This window comes from Callorhinus ursinus, unplaced genomic scaffold (genome assembly GCF_003265705.2).
Source record: "Callorhinus ursinus isolate GAN/ISIS: 27379988/994484 unplaced genomic scaffold, GSC_fseal_2.0 scaffold27, whole genome shotgun sequence".
Classification (NCBI taxonomy): Eukaryota; Metazoa; Chordata; class Mammalia; order Carnivora; family Otariidae; genus Callorhinus; species Callorhinus ursinus.
In genome coordinates this window covers 6,224,643-6,246,208 of record NW_027397089.1, presented here as the reverse complement: position 1 = coordinate 6,246,208, position 21,566 = coordinate 6,224,643, and the positions used below count along the sequence as shown (strand labels likewise).

At 34.3% G+C, this 21,566-nt stretch overlaps 1 protein-coding gene across 13 annotated transcripts in view; it reads left to right on the top strand.

Moving 5' to 3' along the window:
* Positions 1-21,566, top strand: part of CCDC91 (coiled-coil domain containing 91) — a 349,003-nt gene that overhangs the window by 253,488 nt on the left and 73,949 nt on the right. For 12 of the 13 annotated variants that reach the window (XR_012373954.1, XM_073877771.1, XM_073877767.1 and 9 more), the window contains one exon: positions 9,488-9,601. The exons of the other annotated variant lie outside the window; for it this stretch is intronic. Coding sequence is in view for 11 of the 12 variants with exons in the window: in XM_073877771.1 (XP_073733872.1) it covers positions 9,488-9,601 (114 nt within the window). In the remaining variant the exon portion in view is untranslated. The remainder of the gene's footprint in view (positions 1-9,487; positions 9,602-21,566) is intronic. 13 annotated transcript variants of the gene reach the window in all.

Below are 21,566 nucleotides of genomic sequence, written 5' to 3'. Positions count from 1 at the left end.
TGTGTCTTTCACACAGATCTCTGTTAGGTCCCAGAATCTTTAATTGTAAGTATCATTAATGAGTTTTATTGACCCAGCTGAAATTCATTCACTTACTTAGTGTAGTGTCTGGAATATAGTATGTGGTGGTGTTGTACAGATGGCTGCTGGTGTTTTGATATGTTATTATTACTGTTATCATCATTATTATTACAACCGTCTTAACCACCTTTGTCGTCTTAACACCTAGCAGAGTGCTGAGGCTAATAAACAGTGAGTGAATGGATGTTTATTGTGATTACCTAAGGCACTAGTTTTCAGACTGCATTGAGGTGCCCTAGGATGCTGCAGTGAATTTACAAGGGTGCTGCAGGATGTTTTAAATATTAGAGGCCAACACACGGATACTTGGGATCTTTTGGAAACCAGGTACACAACTAGGTTGACAATACTAATTTGTCTTACATTCCTTTCTAGTACATCATATCATAGTGAAGTTAGATTTGGGGGTTGCAAGTACCATGGAAATATCCATGTGGAACAGGAAATGAGAGAGTCATTGTCTGATCTTATGCCAAGATTTACAGAGCTGTCAGTTCCTGCTATGTACAAAATTCTCATGAATAAGTAATTTAGGTTAAAGATGAAATTAAAGTATTTGTGTTTCAATTTTTGTGTATCATCTTTTCAAATGGCTGCTATGTTATGACCTAACTAGTTAGTAAATGAAACAAGTAGGTATTTCTTTTGGCCTAGAGGGCACCGTAGAAAAAATTATTGAGGCAGCAAGGGAGCTGTGAACTGAGAAAGTCTGGGAAGCTTTAACCTAGGGTGTATCCACCATACAGGTGCTCTGGGGAACACAAATGTAAGTTACAGTCCCTACCCTTAAGTAGATGTTCTTTGCATTGGGGAAAAAAATTAACTTATTTATTGAAGATGAATTATGCATCTATGCTCTGTACCAGATACTATATTAGAGTTCTAGTCATGAAGAATACGAACTGTAATAAATATAATCCCTGATGTCAAAGAGATCTCAAGTTGGTAAGATAGACAAGTAAAGCAGTTATTACAATTGTGAGTTGTGGAGTGCTTTGAGGTATACAAGGGGTGCTAAACTCAGCAGAGTTTAAACTCACCAGAGAAGATGGGGAAGGTCTAACTCATTTCAGGGAAGGCTACAGATGATGATGCTCAAACTGAGTTGTGCAGGAGGAGTACATTTGATCATCACAGGAGGAGGCTAGGGTAAATGACTTCAACCAGAGAGAGCATGGCATGTCCAGGGAACTGTATATCAAATACTTGCCATGAACACGACAAATGGTAGTGTTTGTAGAGATTACAAACCTGAATGAGACTTTGCTGTTGTGTTCAAGGACCTTACAATGAAGTAGGGAATTTGTCAAATGCATAAATTGCTTCAGTGTGAGGAAGAGTGAGATACATGACAAAGCACATCTGGCTGAGGTGTTTGATAGGAATTATAATAGTGGTTCTCTCTGGTGGGCAAAAGCATGAGAAAACTTTCTGTAGGATATAGATATTCTTGATCTTGATCTTGGTCCGTAGGTGAATGAGTGTGTATGTATGTGAAAATCCACTGAGCTGTACATACACTTAAGGTTTGTGCATTTCAATATGTGTAAATTCTTTTAAACCTAAACACAAAGGAAAAATGTCATTATTAAAATTGTTATTTGGGGCGCCTGGGTGGCTCAGTTGTTAAGCATCTGCCTTCAGTTCAGGTCGAGCCCCGCATCGGGCTCCCTGCTCCGCGGGAAGCCTGCTTCTCCCTCTCCGTGCCGTGCCCCCTGCTTGTGTTCCCTCTCTCGCTGTGTCTCTCTCTGTCAAATAAATAAACAAAATCTTTAAAAAAAATTAAAAATTAAATTAAATAAAATTGTTATTTACTTAAAAAATTATGAGAAACATCTAAGTGGCACTTCCAAGGAAAATCATAGTCTTAAATACATATATTAGAAAATAGAAAAGACTGGGAAAGAATGGGCTAACACCCAATTTACTAATACAGTTTGAAAAGAAAGAATAGGATAATCCAAGAAAATAGAAAGAAATAAAGTTTATGATAGAAATTTACAACATGAATTGGAAAGTTTCAAATTATTTCTTAAAAGACGTAAAATTCACAAATCTTTGACAAGATTGATGAAGAAGGATGTTATTAATAAACATGTCAGAGGAATGAGTAAAGTGACCTAACGTAGATGCAATACAAATTTTAAATATGATATAAGCAATATAAATGACTTAGTACCAATCAATTGTAAAGTTTTGATGAGATGAAAACTTATCAAGAAAAATATAAATCCCAGAACTGAAGCAAGAAGAATTAGAAATACGTAACAGTTCTATGGCTATAGAAGAAACTGTCTGTAGTCTAAAAATAAATGTAGATACACACTCTTTTCCAGTAGATGAAACTTAATTCATCTCCTCTTGAGTGTTGACTGGACTTAGTTGTTCATGTCTAATTGAATAAATTATAGAAAGTGAAAAAATGTTAACTTTATACCAGAGAAACCTGGCAGATACCATGTTAAACAAATGATCAAGGTTAACACTGCCAGTGATAAATTATGTTTAAGGCCACATTCCCCAGACACTGTATAATGAGAAGTATGCTTCATCCCTATGGTATTCTTCCCCCAAATCATAACCCCAGTCTAATCATGAGAAAAAAGAGATAAATCCATATTTCTTCAAAATACCTGAAAAGTGTTTTTCAAAAGTGTCAATGTCCTATTAAGGAAAGACTGAAAAACTGTCAGAAATTAGAGGAGACTAACGAGATACGGTGACTGAATGCAACATTTTACCCTGGATTAATCCTGGAACAGAAAAAAAGACATTGGTGGAAAACCTGGTGAAATACAAATAATATCTGCAATCTATTTATTATTATTGTGTGATGTTAATTTCTTATCTTGATAAATGTCCCATAATTATGTAAGATGTTAATATTAGGGGAAGCTGGATGAAATAAATATGAGAACTCTTGTACTACCTTTGCAAGTTTCTGTAAATCTAAAATTATTTCAAAAAAATTAATACATTTTTCCTAACACATATCTTGTTAAAACAAGCAGACAGAATACTTATTTTTATCCATTCCCTTCTAAAACGCCACTGAAATGAAAACTCTAGTGAAATGGAACCCTAAATTAGAAACTGAGAAGACCAATATATATTGTAGAAACTCCTAAAGGCTTACTTGTTTGTGGCACCAGAAACTTCTGGAAGTGGGAATGAAGGTGAGGACTCAACTAGAAGGAAAGTTTGGAAGTCTATTTAATAAGCAGTTAGGCCCCCACGCATTTTTTCCACTTCTGATAGAAAACTGGGGTTACTTTTCTGGAAAAAAATAAAATGTAGGGTCTGTGGGAACAGAGATCACCAAGGCAAAGTGAACATGGAGGTGGGAGGAGAGCAAGGTGAAAAGTTTCATCCTGCTTATGGAGAACCGTAGCCGTTTTTCCTATCCCAGCTCTCAGAATGCTGACAACCAGACAGGAAATTGGAAGATTCTTTTCTGAGGAATTTAGACAGCCCAAGATAAAAGACCTAAATATATTGGTATCAGAAATTGCCCCAAGGAAACAACCAAGCCAGATTACTCTGCTATTAAGATCATAGTCCATAAACCACAACTGCAAGCACAGAGATGTTACTCAGCATTTTAGTGCTCTCCTCTTTAAACATGAGCAAATAGTCAAGTATGAACAGATAACTTCCCATGAAAAATGGAATAAAACATTCTGTATAGTGTGGAAGGTTTAAAAAAAAAACTATCATTAAGGTTCTTAAAGGTAAGAGAAGATTTTACATCTATGAAACAGGAAGAGTATGCTATTTTTAAGTCAAATAAAAGATTAGAAATCTAAAATATAATAGAAAGTTAAAAAAAAGAAAAGATGAAGTTGTAGAAGGCTTCCAGAGACAAGAGTGTAAAAATACAAAAAAAAAAGAAAAAAGCAGAAAATAGGAGTGAAAATAGTGAAAATTAGGCAGTCAGCTTAGGAGGTTCATTAGCTGAATCAGAGGATTCTTGAAAAACAGAAAACAGAATGCAAGAAATAATGTATTTTTAGTATTATTATTATTAAAGTAAATCTCCCAAATTGAAGGGCATGAGTTTCTATATTGTAAGACCTGAGTTTCTAGATAGACCTATAACTAGGTTTGTCATGAAATTTTTAAGAAATGGGGATAAAGAACATGTGTAAAAGTTCTTAGAGAAGGAAAAACTTATGCAATTGAAGAGGTATCAGAATGTAATCAGATTTCTCAAAAACCTTTAAAACTGCAGAAATTTCCAAGCTAGAAGTCCACACTTAGCCAAACTATAAATTAAGTTTGAGGGTAGAATAAAGTCATTTTTCAGACAAAGAAAATATCAAAATTTTTATTTCCCATGTGCCTTTTCTCCAGAATCTCCTGCAGGAGGTGCTCTGTCAAAACAAAGGAGTAAACCAAGAAAGAAAAATCCAATGATATCCAGAATGCTAGAGTTACAGTTGAAGAAAGATGTAGTGAATTTCCAGAAATATGCCTGAGGGAGATCCAGATTAGACAGTTATGTAACAGACCTAGAGAACAACCAATCCAGTCTGGAGATATGTCCACGAGATATGTCTCCAAGAAAATAAACATAATAGAAGGCCTAATATCTTTGAATATACTGAGAAGCTGTTTAGACAATTAGATAACAGCTTGGGAATCAATTCATAATGCTTATTTGCTCAGGCCCATATAATGTGGCTACAGTAACATAGGATCATCGGAAGATATTTTCGCTCTTTCTTTGACAACTCTGTCCAGATACTAGGTAAAAAATCCCTGAGCTAGTCTGCTAGAGAATGGGAAACCACAGGAAAGAGAAACAAACCTTTCTACCTGAGGCAACTCAGTAGTGGCAGCCACATCAGCCCCAACAGTTGATTTCACATATGTGGAAGACCCCAGCCAAGACTGAAAGAACTGCCCAGCTGAGCCCAACTTGGGCTCTTGGCCAACTTGGAGAGTCATGACCTAAATCAGGGATTGGCATGCTTTTTCTGTAGAGGATCATATAGTAGTAATTTTAGGTTTAATGGGACAAGAGGCTTAATCAAGAATATTATGTAGATGCTTACATAACAAGAGAAAAAAATTTCACAAATTTTACTGTTGAAATTAAAAATATAATGATTATTTATTTATTTTAGAATGCATGAGCAGGGGGAGGGGCAGAGGGAGAGAATCTCAAGCAGACTCCCCACTGAACAAGGAGCCTGACACAGAGCTCGATCTCAGAACCCTGAGATCATGACCTGAATCAAAACCAAGATTCAGACACTTAACCGACTGAGCCATCCAGGTGCCTTGATGATATTTTTTAATAATATAAACCTAGTGACAATAGAATTCTCTTTGGGGAGGATAACATTTTGCTTTAATGTGGTTCAAAGTTAGATATCTCTATCATGAAAAATGGCTGCAAAACTCATTAATGCTGATATGTTATGAGATTCTACATATTTCATCTTTAAAAATGCCTAGTGCGGGTAGATACTATCAAATACTGATATCAGTCAGTGAGCATATGATTTTAATGGAGCATATTCACTACTTGAGAAACATTTATAGAATTAGGTTATTCTACTGATATTTTACATTTAGCATATCATTACAGTGTAGATTAATTACTTCCAATTGAAAGTTACGTGAAAGTTTCTCAACTGTACAGTAAGTGGATTTTGAAATATAGACATTTTATGCATTTGTATCAATGTCTGAGAAGCACTGATGGAACTGTAGTTTGAACTCATAAATTTGTATAGGAATGGAAGGCTCACTTTTTTTTTCAGGTTTAAAGAGAAATTTTTATTTTATTTTATTATGTTAATCACCATACATTACATCATTAGTTTTTGATGTAGTGTTCCATGAAGTCTCACTTTTTTTAATAGTAAGGCAACTTGACTCATGATTCAAACACTCATTTTCTAAGGTACATTTTCACAACCACGTGCAACATTTTAAATATATAATTATGAAATATGCATATATTGTATATTTAAAAAAAAGAAACACAGTTGCCCCCAGAGAATTTCTGATACTATGGTATATAGCCCACAAACTGGAATTGAGTTGATTGTTGAAATTTGTTCCATAAATAATTTAACTGTGTTTATAATCCTTAACTAAATTACACTGAAAAAGAACAAACATCCACAGGTCATTTATTAGTTCATTATCCTATGATTACTGAAATGTATGGAAGGTTAATGGATACTAAAACATAACTATACTTCTAAGCAATAAGGAGAACTTAAAAATCTTAAATAAAATGTCACATAAACTTTTAGCCCTAAATGATACTCATCATGATGTATTTCATTGTTATCCAGTCATCCAGTTTTTTAAGAAATTAGTATATAGAACTCTTTCTTCCACATTTAAAACCTAGCTATATAATCATTTGGATGTAATTTCTTGCATAGATTTTATCTTTTTATTGCATATATTTTAGATAAAAATATTTAAGATATGATGAGAAACATAACTGATATATTTTGACAAATCATAACATATATGCAAGTGGATGTGTTTCCCTCCAAACTATTTACCGTACAGCAGTGGTTCTCAGCTGGCGGCAATCTAGTGAGTAGATACCAGAGATGCTGCTTACCCCAGGACACCCTCCCACAACTCCCAGCAAAGAATCGTCAGTAGTACTGAGGCTGAGAAACCTGCCTTAGAGAATATACCATGTTCCAATGGTGTAACCATTCCTAAAATATTCTGGAAAATACTCGTTATAATCACCTATTTGCATATGCTCATTGTTGGCACATCTTCCTCGTGAGGTATATTTTATTTTAGACGAATTCTCATGTCTCATAGGGAATTCAACAAAACATCTAGGCAGAAATTCACAGGCATTTTGTATACATGCACCTAAAATCCACTAATTATTTCCAACTATAAGTCAGCATTTGGTCTAATTAGAAAATGGATGGCTTAAGGTTTACTTTTTGCATTATATTCAAAGGAATTTATTTCTTGGCAAGTATTTTTAAGGATGGATTTCACAACCTCGACTGTCACCTAATTCCCAACTGGAGAGAGAGTTGAATTAAGAAACTTTTTTTTGAAAATTGTTCCTTATCATCTCAAAAAGCAAAGAGATCCTCAAAAATGTGGATTGAGCAGATAATAAACTCTCAGCCCCCCAAAAGCCAATGGAAGAACAAATTAGCTAATTCTTCATGTTTTTTCTGCACCTGTCCCTTTTATTTAAATTGATGTTTTTGCCTGGTCACATTTACTGACACGACCCTTGCTACTTAGAAATTCTGATTTATATTTAATGTGACATGGATTTGTCTTTTACATTCAAATAATCCAGATCTGTAGTTCTTATCTTCAGTTCTAAAATTCCAAAAGCCCTGAAAGCTAAGGATTTTATAACTCAACTGTTGGCAAACCTGACCTGAACTGATGTGGAGCTTTTTGTACTTTTAATTTAGCCACATAGTGTGAATGTTCATACTGTCTACTATAGAACTATCAATGTGTTGTGTTTCAGGGAGCTTAGCAATATTTTTTGCCTTTCCAAAATAATGAAAATTTTCAAATTTCAAATTAGTGTGATACCAGTAAGAACTGTAATAGCATATGATTTTATTTTAAATAATTTTATTCTCATTTTTGTCTTTGAACATTTATCATAGGTTTTCAACTTTAGTCTCCAAATAATTAAGGAAACAACTTAGTACTCTATTATTTTATCAGTGGAACTAGAGCTTAATGTATTCAGTGATTGAAGATAAAATGGTAACCATTTTCAAAGTTACCACCATTCTAGGGATTTGCAGATTTGTGACTTCATTTTCTGTTTTACAAAAGGAATCCAAGAAATTATGAGCATACCAGTATTGAAGTGGAAAGAGGAGGTATGATCAGACAGATGATAAAAAATGATATGTATGCTGCTAATATTTCTAGAAACATGCTGAATATCACATAATAATCTTTTTAAAATACAAAATAAAATTTAATGTCATTCTCCCTCAAAGAAGGAAAACTAAAATGTAATCAAGAATGTAAGAAAACAGCCATTTCCATGGACTGCTTATTGAAAAAAAAAAGTGTACAAAAGGTCAGAAACTATAAGAGAACTCAAAAATTATATTCTTTGACCAAAATGATTCTACTTCTTGAATTCATCTTATAGAAATATCTAACATGCACCACAAAAATACATACGTGGATGTTCATCACTGCTTTATTTTATTAAAAACAACCATAATACACATGAATAAGGATTGATCAAATAAATTCTTGCATATCCCTGCAATGGAATGTAAATCATATTATGAAGGAATGTATAGTGGGTTAAAGTATTCAAAATATATTTTAAGTGTAAAATGCCAGTTAGAAAATAGTATGTACAGTTTGAGCCCCACCTTCTCTATACCCAAGCGTGGAGACGTGTGTATTGTTTTGTGCTCATAATTTTCTGTATTTTCAAATTTTCTACAGTAAATATATTCACAACAGGAAATTCTTAATATTATTTCATATTTCCTGGGTTATATGCACATATCTAAAATTAATTGGGAAAAACCAAACAAAAACAAGTATACACTACAAAGTGAAGAGTCCTCAAGACTAACAAAGTGAAGCAAATACTCCTGCAAAATTTCAAGGCATTTTCTAACTGATCACCTGTAAAAGACGGATGCTACCTATATAGATAAATACAAGTTAAAGAAGTTTATTTTGTGGCATTCATCCAATCCATGATATGCTATTTTAGCAGAAAATATACTTTCTGAAAAGTGTTGTACTTGTTTTTCAGAATTTTAGCCTTTTTTCTCCTTATCTGAAATTCTGAAATCTCCAAGGTACTTGATTACAATTTCAGTAATAACAGGAAGTACCACTTTTCTCCCCAGATTCCTCATTTCAAATATTAGCACACAGGGTGGAATTTTTACCTCTTATTCATGGTGTCCAGCTCTCAACATCTTAACCTGGCAGAAGGACCAAACTAGCTGTAAATCTTCACCAGACCACACTTGATTACTGTATGATGGGAAAATTAAACGTGAATAAAACAGCTAGAGCATTAGGGTGTTCTTGGAAGAATAAACACAAGTTGGAAGTCTTATGTGGATAGTGCAAAGTACAGGAAGGCAATCAATCATGTAAACATCAAATGAAAGGTTGGTAAGGAAGCCATTGGAGTCTGTCAGGCGCTCCCTGCAATAAATGACTTATTCCATTTCTTTTCCCTTTCACTTGGTTTAGAAAAATGAATTCTGTGAAATCTCTAACATCCTAAAAGATTTTGCAAATTCTTATTCCTCTTTAAAGATACACTTTGAGCGGAATGAGCTCAACCCATTGCAGAGGAGTTTTTGTTTACATAAAATGGACACAAACATGTCATAGTGCATACCTCCCTGACTTTTTTTCTTCCTCCCACAAACAGGAAACTGTCAAGGCAGCAATAATAGAAGAGCAAAAGCGAAGTGAAAAGGCTGTGGAAGAGGCAGTGAAGAGAACAAGAGATGAACTGATAGAGTATGTAAAAGAACAGAAAAGAGTAAGTATCCCCTGAAGGGTTTTACTTTGTGCTTCCATAAACTGAAACACTGGCTTTCCTACAATAACATGACATTTTAAAATATTTAAAATGTCCTTTGTCATCTAATTTAAGAATCTCCAAGATTCTTTTTCTGATATAACTATATATTCTGATAGTTCTATCTTTAAAGATAAATTCCATCTGTCAACAAAAAGCAACACTGAATAACTTCTCGCTAGACTCCTAGAAATGACCTATAGCATTTCCAACTTAATTACCTCATGAAGAAAGTAGACAGTTTTAGATTTTTAGGTTTTTTGCCATAAGTTTGTTAATTTCCTACACTAGCTGTTGAAATTTGCATACACCCTTTAGGCCTTCTGACTGTGTTAACACCACTGTGGTTCTAGTAGACTTCAATACAGTTAGCAAGTTAAGGTTCTTCTGTCACAGTTCCATTTCAGAAACATAATTCAGAATATGCTTCAAAAAATTCAGAATACATATTGAAGCTTTACAAAATAAATGTCACTTCAGTGCAATGTGGTCTTATTAAGGTGTGAGTTTGAGCAGTGGCTGAAAATAATGGGTCAGACTTAATTTTTAGTCTTTGCAACAGATCTTTAGTCTTAAGTAAGAAAGATAAGAAACACATAAGATGTTTAATGTAATCTCTGTAATAAACATATTCTAATACAGTACATAAGAAGTTATAAAATAAATTTTCTTATACACAATGGTTTATCTTTTTTATATGTTTCATATAATATGTTATATATTACAGAAGTAACGTACTTGGGGATTATATATAATATTAGGTATATATATGTAATATAAACATGTAGCATTTAACCATATGTGTTATGTAATATATAATAAAAATATAAATAAAGCATAAAACAGTGTGTGTGTATGAGGAAATTTGACACATGATATCTAAACTTAATTGGTGGTCAAATGGCAAAATAAATACAAAATGTAGGATTGCCCTTCAGTTGGCAGTTAAGTAGAAGGCTAGGAGTACAGTAAAAGCACATGACACCAGCTTAATTCCACATTCTTAATTTGAAGTCAAATTTGGTATGATAAAAAGAAAATTCTCCTCCCTCAATAGCTACCATTAGGTTTCAACAAAGGAGAATTTGTCAGCAGAGGAAAAATTGCTAATGAAGCTTTCCAGTGAATTATCCATTCATAGAAGCATTTTGTGTGGGATTAAATTTTTGTGCATCCTATCCAGGTGTTTTTAAAAGCAGTTTCACCCAAATAAATTCCTGATAGGTGCCTAACCTTCTGAAGAGAAAACTCTGAGCCAAAAATAGTCAATTGACTTTTTAGGAAGTGATATATTCTCAGAAAACTGCTATTTCTCATGTGTATCCCCAAAATGCTTATTTTCAGTAGTCTGGTTTAAAAGTAGTCATGCAGCAAAGGAACTATAGATGCTTTCCACATATGCACACAACTGCAATAGTGAAAGAACATAAACTTCAAGTAACTTCAGGATGTCTTGTGGGTGTATCCTTTTCTTTCAGGTTTTCTTAATAATATGTGACCAGTCTTTACTTGAGCTCTGAATCTGAACAAGAGATTATAGAAAAAAGCAAACACACTAGTGACATTATTTTACACTTGATCTTAGCCAAAAGGCCAAGAAGCGATCTCATGACATTATTTTAGATTTGTATTTTTTCAATCAAAATGGAAGATTTTTCTTAGAAAATTTCAAAATTCTATTACTTTCCCATCAAAAGGAGTCATGTGGCTGCCATAAGAAATGTTTAAGATGAGAGCAAGAAATGCCCTCATCCGGTCCCTATGTGAGCAAATTAATCCTTGAAGAGGATTGACCATGCACTCTGCCAATTAATCTGTGTGTTCTTACAAATCCTATTAAAGAATTAGTATTCATTTGTATTAGATAAACCAGTTCTCACATGTAGAAACATTCATTAAATAACAACAACAAAATCAGGACATTTGATTCTATTTGCACCAAATTTCCACTTCTTTATGCTTGTTTCTGTATACGGTAAGGGAAATAAATGTAATACCTACCTTACAGAATTGTCACTAATAATAAACATATACTAAAATAGAACAGCTAAAGTAAGGACTCAATAATATGTGCTATGGTTTTTATCATTTTCACTGCATTATTAGGAAAAAAATACCAGAAACTCTTAGTAGCATTATTTTTTTTTTGCTAATGAAAAATGTGCTTTTCAGATTAATATTTGGCATTCTCTTTCTTCTGAAGTTTACAGTGTGATTCTAAAAGTTTATTCCACTCTTGTTACTAGATTCACAGAAGATTAGAACTGATTTAATCAGTATACTAGTAGGAAGTTTATTACTTCCACTTGGGGATTTGGGAGTTATTTTTATAGCACATTGTGGAATACTTTTAATATTTGAATGTTTCCATCTCTTCAAACAGAAAAGCTATAAAAAAAGGAAAATGGATAAAATATCTGAAATGGAGCACCAACTAATTACTAGACCTCTTTTTATATAACTTTTTAAAAATTGAGATTCATTGTCTATACTCTTCTTCTTTCCAAAACTGGGTTTCAGTATTTCAAGTTAATTTGTGTGAATATCTTTGGGCTTGGAAATTTTTCACAAAAAATAAGATATCTCATAGCTTATAAAGTCATAGTTAGAAGAAACAAAAGTTTTTTAGCAAATTCATAATCTTCTTGTCTCTTTCCAAAAGACTAAATTCGGGTAACTCATCTCTACTTCTTCCTTTGTAAGATGGATTTCTATTTGCATCAGAGAAGAACACTTTTCCAGAACAAAAATTTTCCTTTCTCCTCTCCAGCTTTTTTTAACTAGAGAGTCAACTTGAGATTTTTAGCATTAGACACCTCAAAAGCCCTATAGACCTTAGTTCCAACTGGGCTTACATTCCAGTCTGTGAAGTAATCTTCCCCTTTTGAAGTTTTCAGAAATCTTTGAAGGAAGAAGTCTAATGTTGTGTTCCTGTCTTCGTATGTCTTTTGTCTTAAACAGTTTTTCCTTTGACATCATCTTACCCTTACCAAATTCGCTAAAGGCTGAAATGAAGACTCTTTTCCCTTTAGTCTTTTACTTTTATTTATTTATTTATTTATTTATTTTTTATTTTTTTAGTCCTTTACTTTTAAAAGATAGGGGAACACAGAATGAAAAATCCAAATGCTTGTCTTTTTAAAAAACTTATAGCTTGTCCTACAGTGTAAGATGCAGTAGAATCAAATATCACCATAGTGGTAACATTGCTTTTTCTGTGTGTGTGCAGTCAACAAGTTTTTAATCAGTTATCCAGTCCTTTTAAGTATTACAATTATACAAAGAATTAGAATTAAAATTATATAAAAATTAGAATTATACTGAGAAAATGTTTTATTTTTAAATGCCATTTACCAGTTTTCCTTAAATCAATAGAGATATCAAATTTTATAAATACTATTCATCTAGTCTAAACATCTATAGAACAGAGGGGCTACCTATACATGTACTAATTAAGTGAAATAATTTACACTGAAATTGCATACTAAATTATTTACTAAGTTGGATACATAGTACTTATATTGTTAGTCCAAGTCATAGTAGCAACCAAAAATTAGTATGGAATCAAAATACCAAACAAGGAGAGCTTTTTAAATGATCAATCAGAAAAATAATTCAAATTAATAATGGATCTGTTCCAGTGATAAAATGACTTTCTTTTAAGTATTCTAAGGAATAGGGATTTTTTTTAATCCTCTATAAACTCTTATCTTGTTAAGCCCAGAAAAAATAATTATTATATTGAATTCACAACTAGCATAGAATTGAAAAGCTGCTGTTTTGTAGCCTCAACTCTTACAAATTTTCCAACAGATGATAAAAATTGTCTTGTTTTTTTTAAAGATTTATTTATTTATTTATTTGAGAGAGCGAGCACGTGCATGTGCACAGGGCGGGGCAGAGGGAGTGAGAGAATCTCAGGCATGCTCCCTGCTGCACATGGAGCCCCGTGTGGGGCTTCATCTCACCACCCTGAGATCATGACCTGAGCTGAAATCAAGTCGCATGCTTAACCAACTGAGCCACCCAGGTGCCCCTGAAATTGTCTAATTTTTTTTAATAAATTTAGAAATTTTCACTATAATTTGTACAATCCAAAGAAAAAGTAAAAGGAAAACCTGGAAAGATTTTAAGATATATTTAATTTGAGAGTCAGCTAGGTATCTTCAAGTATAGTGATTTGCATTGGAAAGGCTATAACTGTATTTCATTAAAATTTAAATTTTGGTCCAAACTCTCTTGAATCATTATAAATTCTACATAAGAGGTTGCAAACTATAACCCGTGGGTCAAATCTGGTTTGCTACTTGTTTTTGTAAGTAAAGTTTTATTGAAATACGCAGCCATACCCCTTCATTTATGTATCATTTTTTAGCTGGTTTCATGCTGCAATAGCAGGGCAGTTTGAGATTCTATCAGGACCGTCTAATGTAAAATATTTACTATCTGACCCTTTATAGAGAAAAGCTTATCAACTCCTGTTCTAGACCATCAAAATCATCTTGTAGGGAAAATTCCTTCCTGTCAGGCATTTTTAAAATATTTATTCTTTCATTATTCCTCATTGTAACTAGACAGTTGAAATTCCATAGGTGCCAATCTGGGGAAGATTTTTCTCTTGATATTAATTGCCAGGTAAGGTATTATTATAATATATTAAATCCGGTGATTAGTAGCATAAACTGTATTTTAGACTAAAGGAGATTCTAGAAAAATGAGATAGGAAAGACCACATCCCTTGACACTTCCCTAGGGAGGAAGAATTTGTGGTTTATAATGACCTACGGCCCTTGGATTAGAATGGAGTGTTCCAACCCATCCCACAAGTTAAGACTGTTACACATGAGCTTGCTATGAGGGAGGAAGTGTGAATAACATTCAGCAAGCAACAACTACTCACAGCCAAGCAGTGATTCCTAAAAAATAAAATCTTGTCCAAATGTAATAAAAGATTATTTTTTTTTCCCCTGAAGAACCAGAATTATGGCCTGTGTTTTCTAAATCACCTCCAGGAAAATAATCTTCACTTTAGAGGATCCTTTTAATTTAGATCTTTAGAGAAGACTAAGGAGGAATTATCTTCATTTCAAAGTTTTTATGTTCAAGGCATTGTCAGAATTTCTTAATTTTAAAAGGACTCTTTTAATCCAGTTTTGCTACGTATTCTTGAGTATTTGCATCTCAAACTAATTATTGAAAGGTAGTATTTGGCCAAAATGAACTCTGTGATCAGTTCTACAGTTACTTGAATTAAACATGATTTCAAGACAGTTATCTAGTATCTTATGGTGCCTTATTTTTCTCCTCTTAATAATATGGAAGTTGCACTGTCAGATCTCTAATGTCTCTTACAGCTCTAAAATCTGTCAACACTGTGCATAACATTTTCCTTGATAACTGATAAATCTTTTGAGGGGTTTTGAATTCTTGGCATAAATAAGTTGCATCATACTAGTTCTTTTATATACTTTTTATGCATTAACATGGAAAATGACACTTTCTGGCATTCCCCAGCCTTCTGCCTCATTTTCATTCTAATTGATTAGCCTAATTAACTTACTGTACTCATTCTGGGGCAGGCTGTATATTGCCTATTCAAGAAGCATCTGCCCTTCTAACTTTTGATTTGGGTCTCATATAAGAAAATGCTTTTATCTGACCAAGGCATATTAAAATGAATATACCCTCACATATACTTGTTGTCCTTTCATTCATACCTCATTTTTTGTTGCCAAAGGGAATTTAGCCTACTCCATTTCAAGTTAACCCATAAAAACTTTACCTTCCAAATTTATAAAATTTCATCCATTTCAAATGGTACAATAACAAAGACATACAGATTTGGAAATAGCCAGTGCTATCGGTATTTTCATGGAAATCAGAGTTCTTATAGTGAGCTATTGAGGATATAACCTAGGAGAAGAGGTTGAAAGATCTGAGGTTGTTCAACTGAAGAAAAAGTTACTATGGAAATTCAATAATATAGAAACCCAGAAAACATGATCTTACTATGATCTTAGTGTTAAAGGAATACCTAGAAATGGTCAACTTAAGTGGAATCTAGATTGTTGAATTGAAATGTTCTATATCGGGGGCGCCTGGGTGGCTCAGTCGTTAAGCATCTGCCTTCGGCTCAGGTCGTGATCCCAAGGTCCTAGGATCGAGCCCCGCATCGGGCTCCCTGCTCCTCAGGAAGCCTGCTTCTCCCTCTCCCACTCCCCCTACTTGTGTTCCCTCTCTTGCTATGTCTCTCTCTGTCAAATAAATAAATAAAATCTTAAAAAAAAAAGAAATGTTCTATATCAGAAAACAATACAAAACAACAACCATTTATTGAGCACCGAGTTTGTCCAGGATGCCATGATAGCTGCTTTATTTACACTGTTTCACATAATCCTTAAAACAACCCTAAAATAATATCTGCACTTTACAGACAAGGAAAATTGAGAGTCAGTGATATTTGATAACTGCCCAAGATCAGTAGAAGAGAAAGTCAAGATTTTAACTTGATTCTGTCTGACTGTAAACCATGTAGGGAGATTCTCCAGTAACTCCTTAAGTCTGGTTAGATAATTTGCTTTACACGTTATTTTTCAGACGGCTTTCTAGGATTGTCAGTTTCTCCATTAGCAGGCTTTTAATACACCTTTCTACTTGTACAGGCTCCATCTAGATAAATTAGAGAAATCAGTTCCATCCAGACAAATTAGGAAGAAAAACAGAAAAGCATGGAGAGTGTGCAGTCACACACCTCACTTGGGAAATTGCTTGCAATTATGTATTGCATACAATTTATAAATGATTTTTAAGTAGATTTTTCACCTATTGTGAACTTTTGAGTTCCCTAGCAAAGGCTATTGGTTTAGATTATTTTAAATATTATTTCATTCCCACAGGGTTTTAAGGTTTTGATTTATATAAAAAACAGGCCTGATGTTTTCCTGATCTTATTAGGAAATATTAGGTGGTGGTAAAAGATTGACAAAGTCTTAAAATGAGGTTTCTCTAAAATGCGCAGCATGAATTGGGCTATGAAGTTAAAACCACCAAGAGTTTATATAATAGCAGCGATAAGGTAACAATAACTTTGTCTTGCTTTTTTTTAAAACCAGTCTAACTTTACTATTCTAGGTAGTATTATCTCTATCTTTTGTCCAAATAACACTGTATTTAAAACCCTTAGCCTATTATTTTTAGTTCTCATTAAAGTCCTTATGGGTATATTCTTGGAATTAGTACACATTTCTACTCACATACAGGCTAATGCCAAACTCCCTTAAAATTACACTTCCTCTAAGAATTAAAAAATGAAACAAAAGTAACATGTCAGTTATTTCAGTCCTTTAAAAATGAAACAAAAGTTACATGTCAGAGTTATTTCAGTCCTTTAAAATAGATCCAAATATACAAGTCATTATTGCAAACAAGTTTTTTATGCAGCAAATTAAGAAAACTGAGCATGATCCCAACATAATCTGTTTGAAAGCCAATTTTGTTGAATTTTAAAGTTATGTTGGCATGGATAATATTTTTTTTAACTTCATTTTATTCTATTTCAGCATGGAGCTAAAGCAGTATAATCCTAGTATTTACTTCTCTGACACTTCTTAGTGGCTCTCAATTCCTAATTCAGTCTTGCTAGGTAGAGAGAAGAAATTATTGTCTTTTACAAGAAAGATACAAGGATTGAACAATAACAGTTCAGGCCTTGCACTGATATCTACAAGGGCTTCTTATGAAATATTTATAAATATAATCACTTTCTCTGTGTACTTCAAACAATTGAACTATAGAAATTATGTCAATAGGATTGTGTGGGCTTACTCCATAATAGGTTAATGTTCTTTGTATTATCCTGCATATTTATGAATATCTGTTGCTTCCCAGGCTTTGACTTATTTTTCAAATGTATAAATTGTTAAGAAATGAGTTATTTTTTATGTGCTGCTTTTTAACTGAAACTTCTAAAATGACTGTTTTCTTATTTCTTTTCTTTATCAAAATCTCTTTCAGTACAAAGGAGATGGTATTATTACTAAATGACACTTGGTAGTTGTTATATTTAAACTACTTGATTTATTATGTAGTTGTTTTCCATCATATGCATCTCCTCAGCCATCAGTTCTTTCCTTTGAAAAAATAGCAAAAATAACAATTTGGTTTGTAACTAATAGTGCCTTGGAAACAGCATGAAAAAATCATTTTCTAAGAGATGCGGTATTTTTCTTCTCGTATGAAAACAGAGAAAACCTCCTTGACATTCTGTTCGTTGCTGATTCATATGCACTGACATGACCTCTCTGTGCTCCTGTCTTGCTTTGGAAGCTTTGTGCTCACTCTTTAAAGGAAGGCCAATTATTTAATACATGTGAACTCGAGTCTGTAACAGAGAGGAAACAGATACATCATTTATTATCATCACATTATTTTTGAATGAAATCCATTAGATTATGGGTGAATCACATGTCTCACTTAGTCTTTGACTAAATTGTCAGACAATTTTTCTTATTTTTTTAAAATAGGAATACTAAATGGATAGGCAAGATATTTTACTTTTCTTTCTGCGGGATTGATGTACCAGTGTATATCTCTTATTTCTCTTTTTAAAGATATTTATTATCCTTTGTTCTTTTTCTAGTAGTTTTTCATTCATTCTCCTCATCATTGATTGGTTCAGCTGAGATTCCATAATCCTTAGTTCTATACATAAAGCTGCAACATTCACATGAATTTACCCTCTAAGAACTAATTTTTATCATTGCATCCCTTTAGCAGAGAATTTAAGATTAACCTAATTAAGGTCCTATAAATATTTGACAGGTCTATTTGAAAACTTGGTCTATTTGAAAACTATGTATTTTTTAAATTCGGATTGAATTCCTAATTTTATGCAACAGAGGTTGATTCTGACCAATTAACAGAAGAGAAGTTTATTTATTAAGAGGTTATTGGGATGGGAGAAACAGGCTTTGAAGCTCAGCTTCCAAAAGCAAAGCCCAAAACCATGACATAGAACTGACCTAATGAGGAAATCCCATTGCTGCTGCTTGCCCACCAAATGCTCCCCCTCCCAACTCATTGCTTTCCCTTTCCCACTTACACCACTGCATCTCACAACCTCTAGATGTTGGCCCCAAAAAGCCAAAGTCTCTGCCTCTACCCTCACCAGTTCAGAAGGTCCCAAATGGAGTTTCATTTATCAGATTGTTCATTTTTTCTTGAAATTTCATGGGGGCAAACCTGATTGGTAGACTTTTGATCACATGCCTATATCCTGGGTATGAAAAGAAGCTAAGAAAATATTCTTTGGGCATTCTACCTCGCAGTGACCAAACTTAGAAACACAGAATATCTCCTGATATGTTACGAGTTTTCACAAAATGCCAAAACAAGAAAATACGGCAAACGTATGCTATCCTACATTGCTTGGCTATTCAACATCAATTTATACCCTTTGTCAGTACTTAAACCTAACCTTTAAAATACACTGTTCTTCCATGCTTAACCGTATTAACAGTAATATCAAGTAAAATAATAACAAAATACTTCAGCTATCCCTTATAAAAACAAGACGTATCCATAATGGGAATGGCCTAAAATCTCTTGTAGCAGCCTACCACACGGCAAGTGCAGCTGAGAGTGTGAATGGTCTGATCACATAACTTCTGCTGTTTCTTTCTCAAGTCTCATTCCATGTATGTCACAGCCACTTAATATGGTTTACTCCTGAGCCTGCCTGATTTAATAGTTCAGTGAATCAGCTAAACCAAGTTCATTTAGGGCAGATCAGGTCACATTTATTGTTTCTGCAGCCTGATATACAGACTCTAGTAGCACTTGGTAATGAACTAAATGCTCCCTTTCAAAGGGACAAGTTTCCTGCCTGACGACTTTGCTCCGGAACCTTAGAGATCTCTGCTAGGGTCCCTTGATCCGAACTTGCCACGGGTTCCATCTAGCACTGTGATGGAGTACTAACGTCTCTAAATCCACTGACTCTGTTGGTCATGGATGCCAGGTAGATGCTCTGGAGCCGGGGCAACTAGGAAGCCTCCTTTGTCCTATGCGCTCACTCAACAGCTGGAGGCTTTCAGGTCACTTCATAAATAGGTCAAAGCAAGATTCCCAATGGGATATATATTATTTTCAAAAAGACCCACATACCACTGTGCCTCTTTCTTAGTGGCAGGACGCATAAGGTATTGTTGGTTATCTAACTTTGTAGATGTTAACCTGATATGCTCAAGATCACAGGGCCCTCAGAAACTTCACTGTGGTGTAGCTTTTATATTCTCATAATGATGTATCTCCCACCTTACTACACTCATATTGGACTTAGAGCTATGTTGTACATATCTGTACAAAGGATCTTGAATACTTATTACTTCCTGCTTTCCAGGTCCTGGAGATGTAATGTCATCATTGTAGTTGTCCTGTGTTTTGGTGAGACAGTAATGGTCTTTGTGAAATATACTGTGGTTCAGAGCCAAATAATTTGTATAACCCTAAGAGGAAATGATTTATTGCTCTATGAAAACAGCTCTTACAGGTATTCTCTCTCTATTGGGAAAGAAGGAAAAAGTCATGTGCAGATGAATAGTCTGAGTATACCTGGTGCTGAGCACTAGCAACGAATGCACATCTGCAGGAGCAACTGCATGTGAAACCACTATCTGATTAAGCCTCTGGTAATCTACTCTCCTTCTCCAGTGCCAACGATATACTCTGTGTGTTTAATGTCCTCCTGGACTGGATGTGAGGCAGATTCTGGTTAAAATTCCATCCACTCATCATTTGATTCCCACAGTCGTCCTTTGTGACCACTAGCCCACAGTGGTGTTCTGGGTCCCCCGTCTTTTAGAGTTAGTTCAGAGCTATTCTACAACAGTACCCAAAAGACCTGGTCTATCCCTTTCTCCAGTGCAGTTACCTTGATGGAAGAGGCCAAGCTGAGAGTTTACAGTTTACACCTGTGATGTCATTACGATACATGTCTTCAGGAACTTGCACTCTGTCCTTTACTCAGAGAGCTCTGGGTCTGCAAAGTGACTTAGGACTAGAAATTGGAAAAGACGTTACAAATTTTTGTTTTAGTGGTTCAAGTCAGGCCTCTATTAAACCTAGATATCTTATAATTTTATTAAGTTGGAATTTTTTTGGATACTTATCTGATATATGGATCATTTGATCCAGTAGCCAAAACCAATGGTCAGTGCAGGCCAGAGCATTCTGATTAAACTTAACTCTCCTAATAAGATCAGTAACCTTCTCCTCCTGCCTCTTGCATCTAAGTGTTTCTGCCTGAGGTGGGCCACCTCAGCATCCCACTATCTACACTGAAAGCAGCGATACCCAGGAGCACTCCTGGTTTGTAGAAGGTAGACAATGTTGTTCACTGACGCTGCCTTTTCCCTCCCTGGGAACATTAGGGAGTAGCTCTTGGCTGTGATTTTTGCCTTGAACTGAGAATTTGGAATTGTGAACATTTCGTTATCTTTTTAAAAGCTGTGCTGTGGAATTAACAGCCAGTCAGTAATCTTGTTTATATTGTTGTTCCATGTTAGTAGCCACTGGATCTTCCGAAGTCTTGCCTTCATTGGTCACTTCATTTCAAGTGACTATAGTTAATAATTTGTTACTTTGCTAACTGCAGGCTGCCAGACTTGACTTTTTTTTTTTCTTTCAGAAACAGCTGGAATTTTAGAGCCATCAGCCCTTAGAGAGCCAGAACTAGCCATAGATCTTCCTGATTGTCCTGAGGCTAAATTGCCTTCAGCCACTTCTTAGTAGCCATTTAGTATCGACCAGGGTTTTCCTCTTAAGCAGCAGAAGCTGTCTCTGGGCAGTTAAGCAGTAAAAAATTTATTAAAAGGAAATTGAGTAGTTGACCAAATTGTTGAGAGCTAGAGAACCAGGGTCAAAGTCA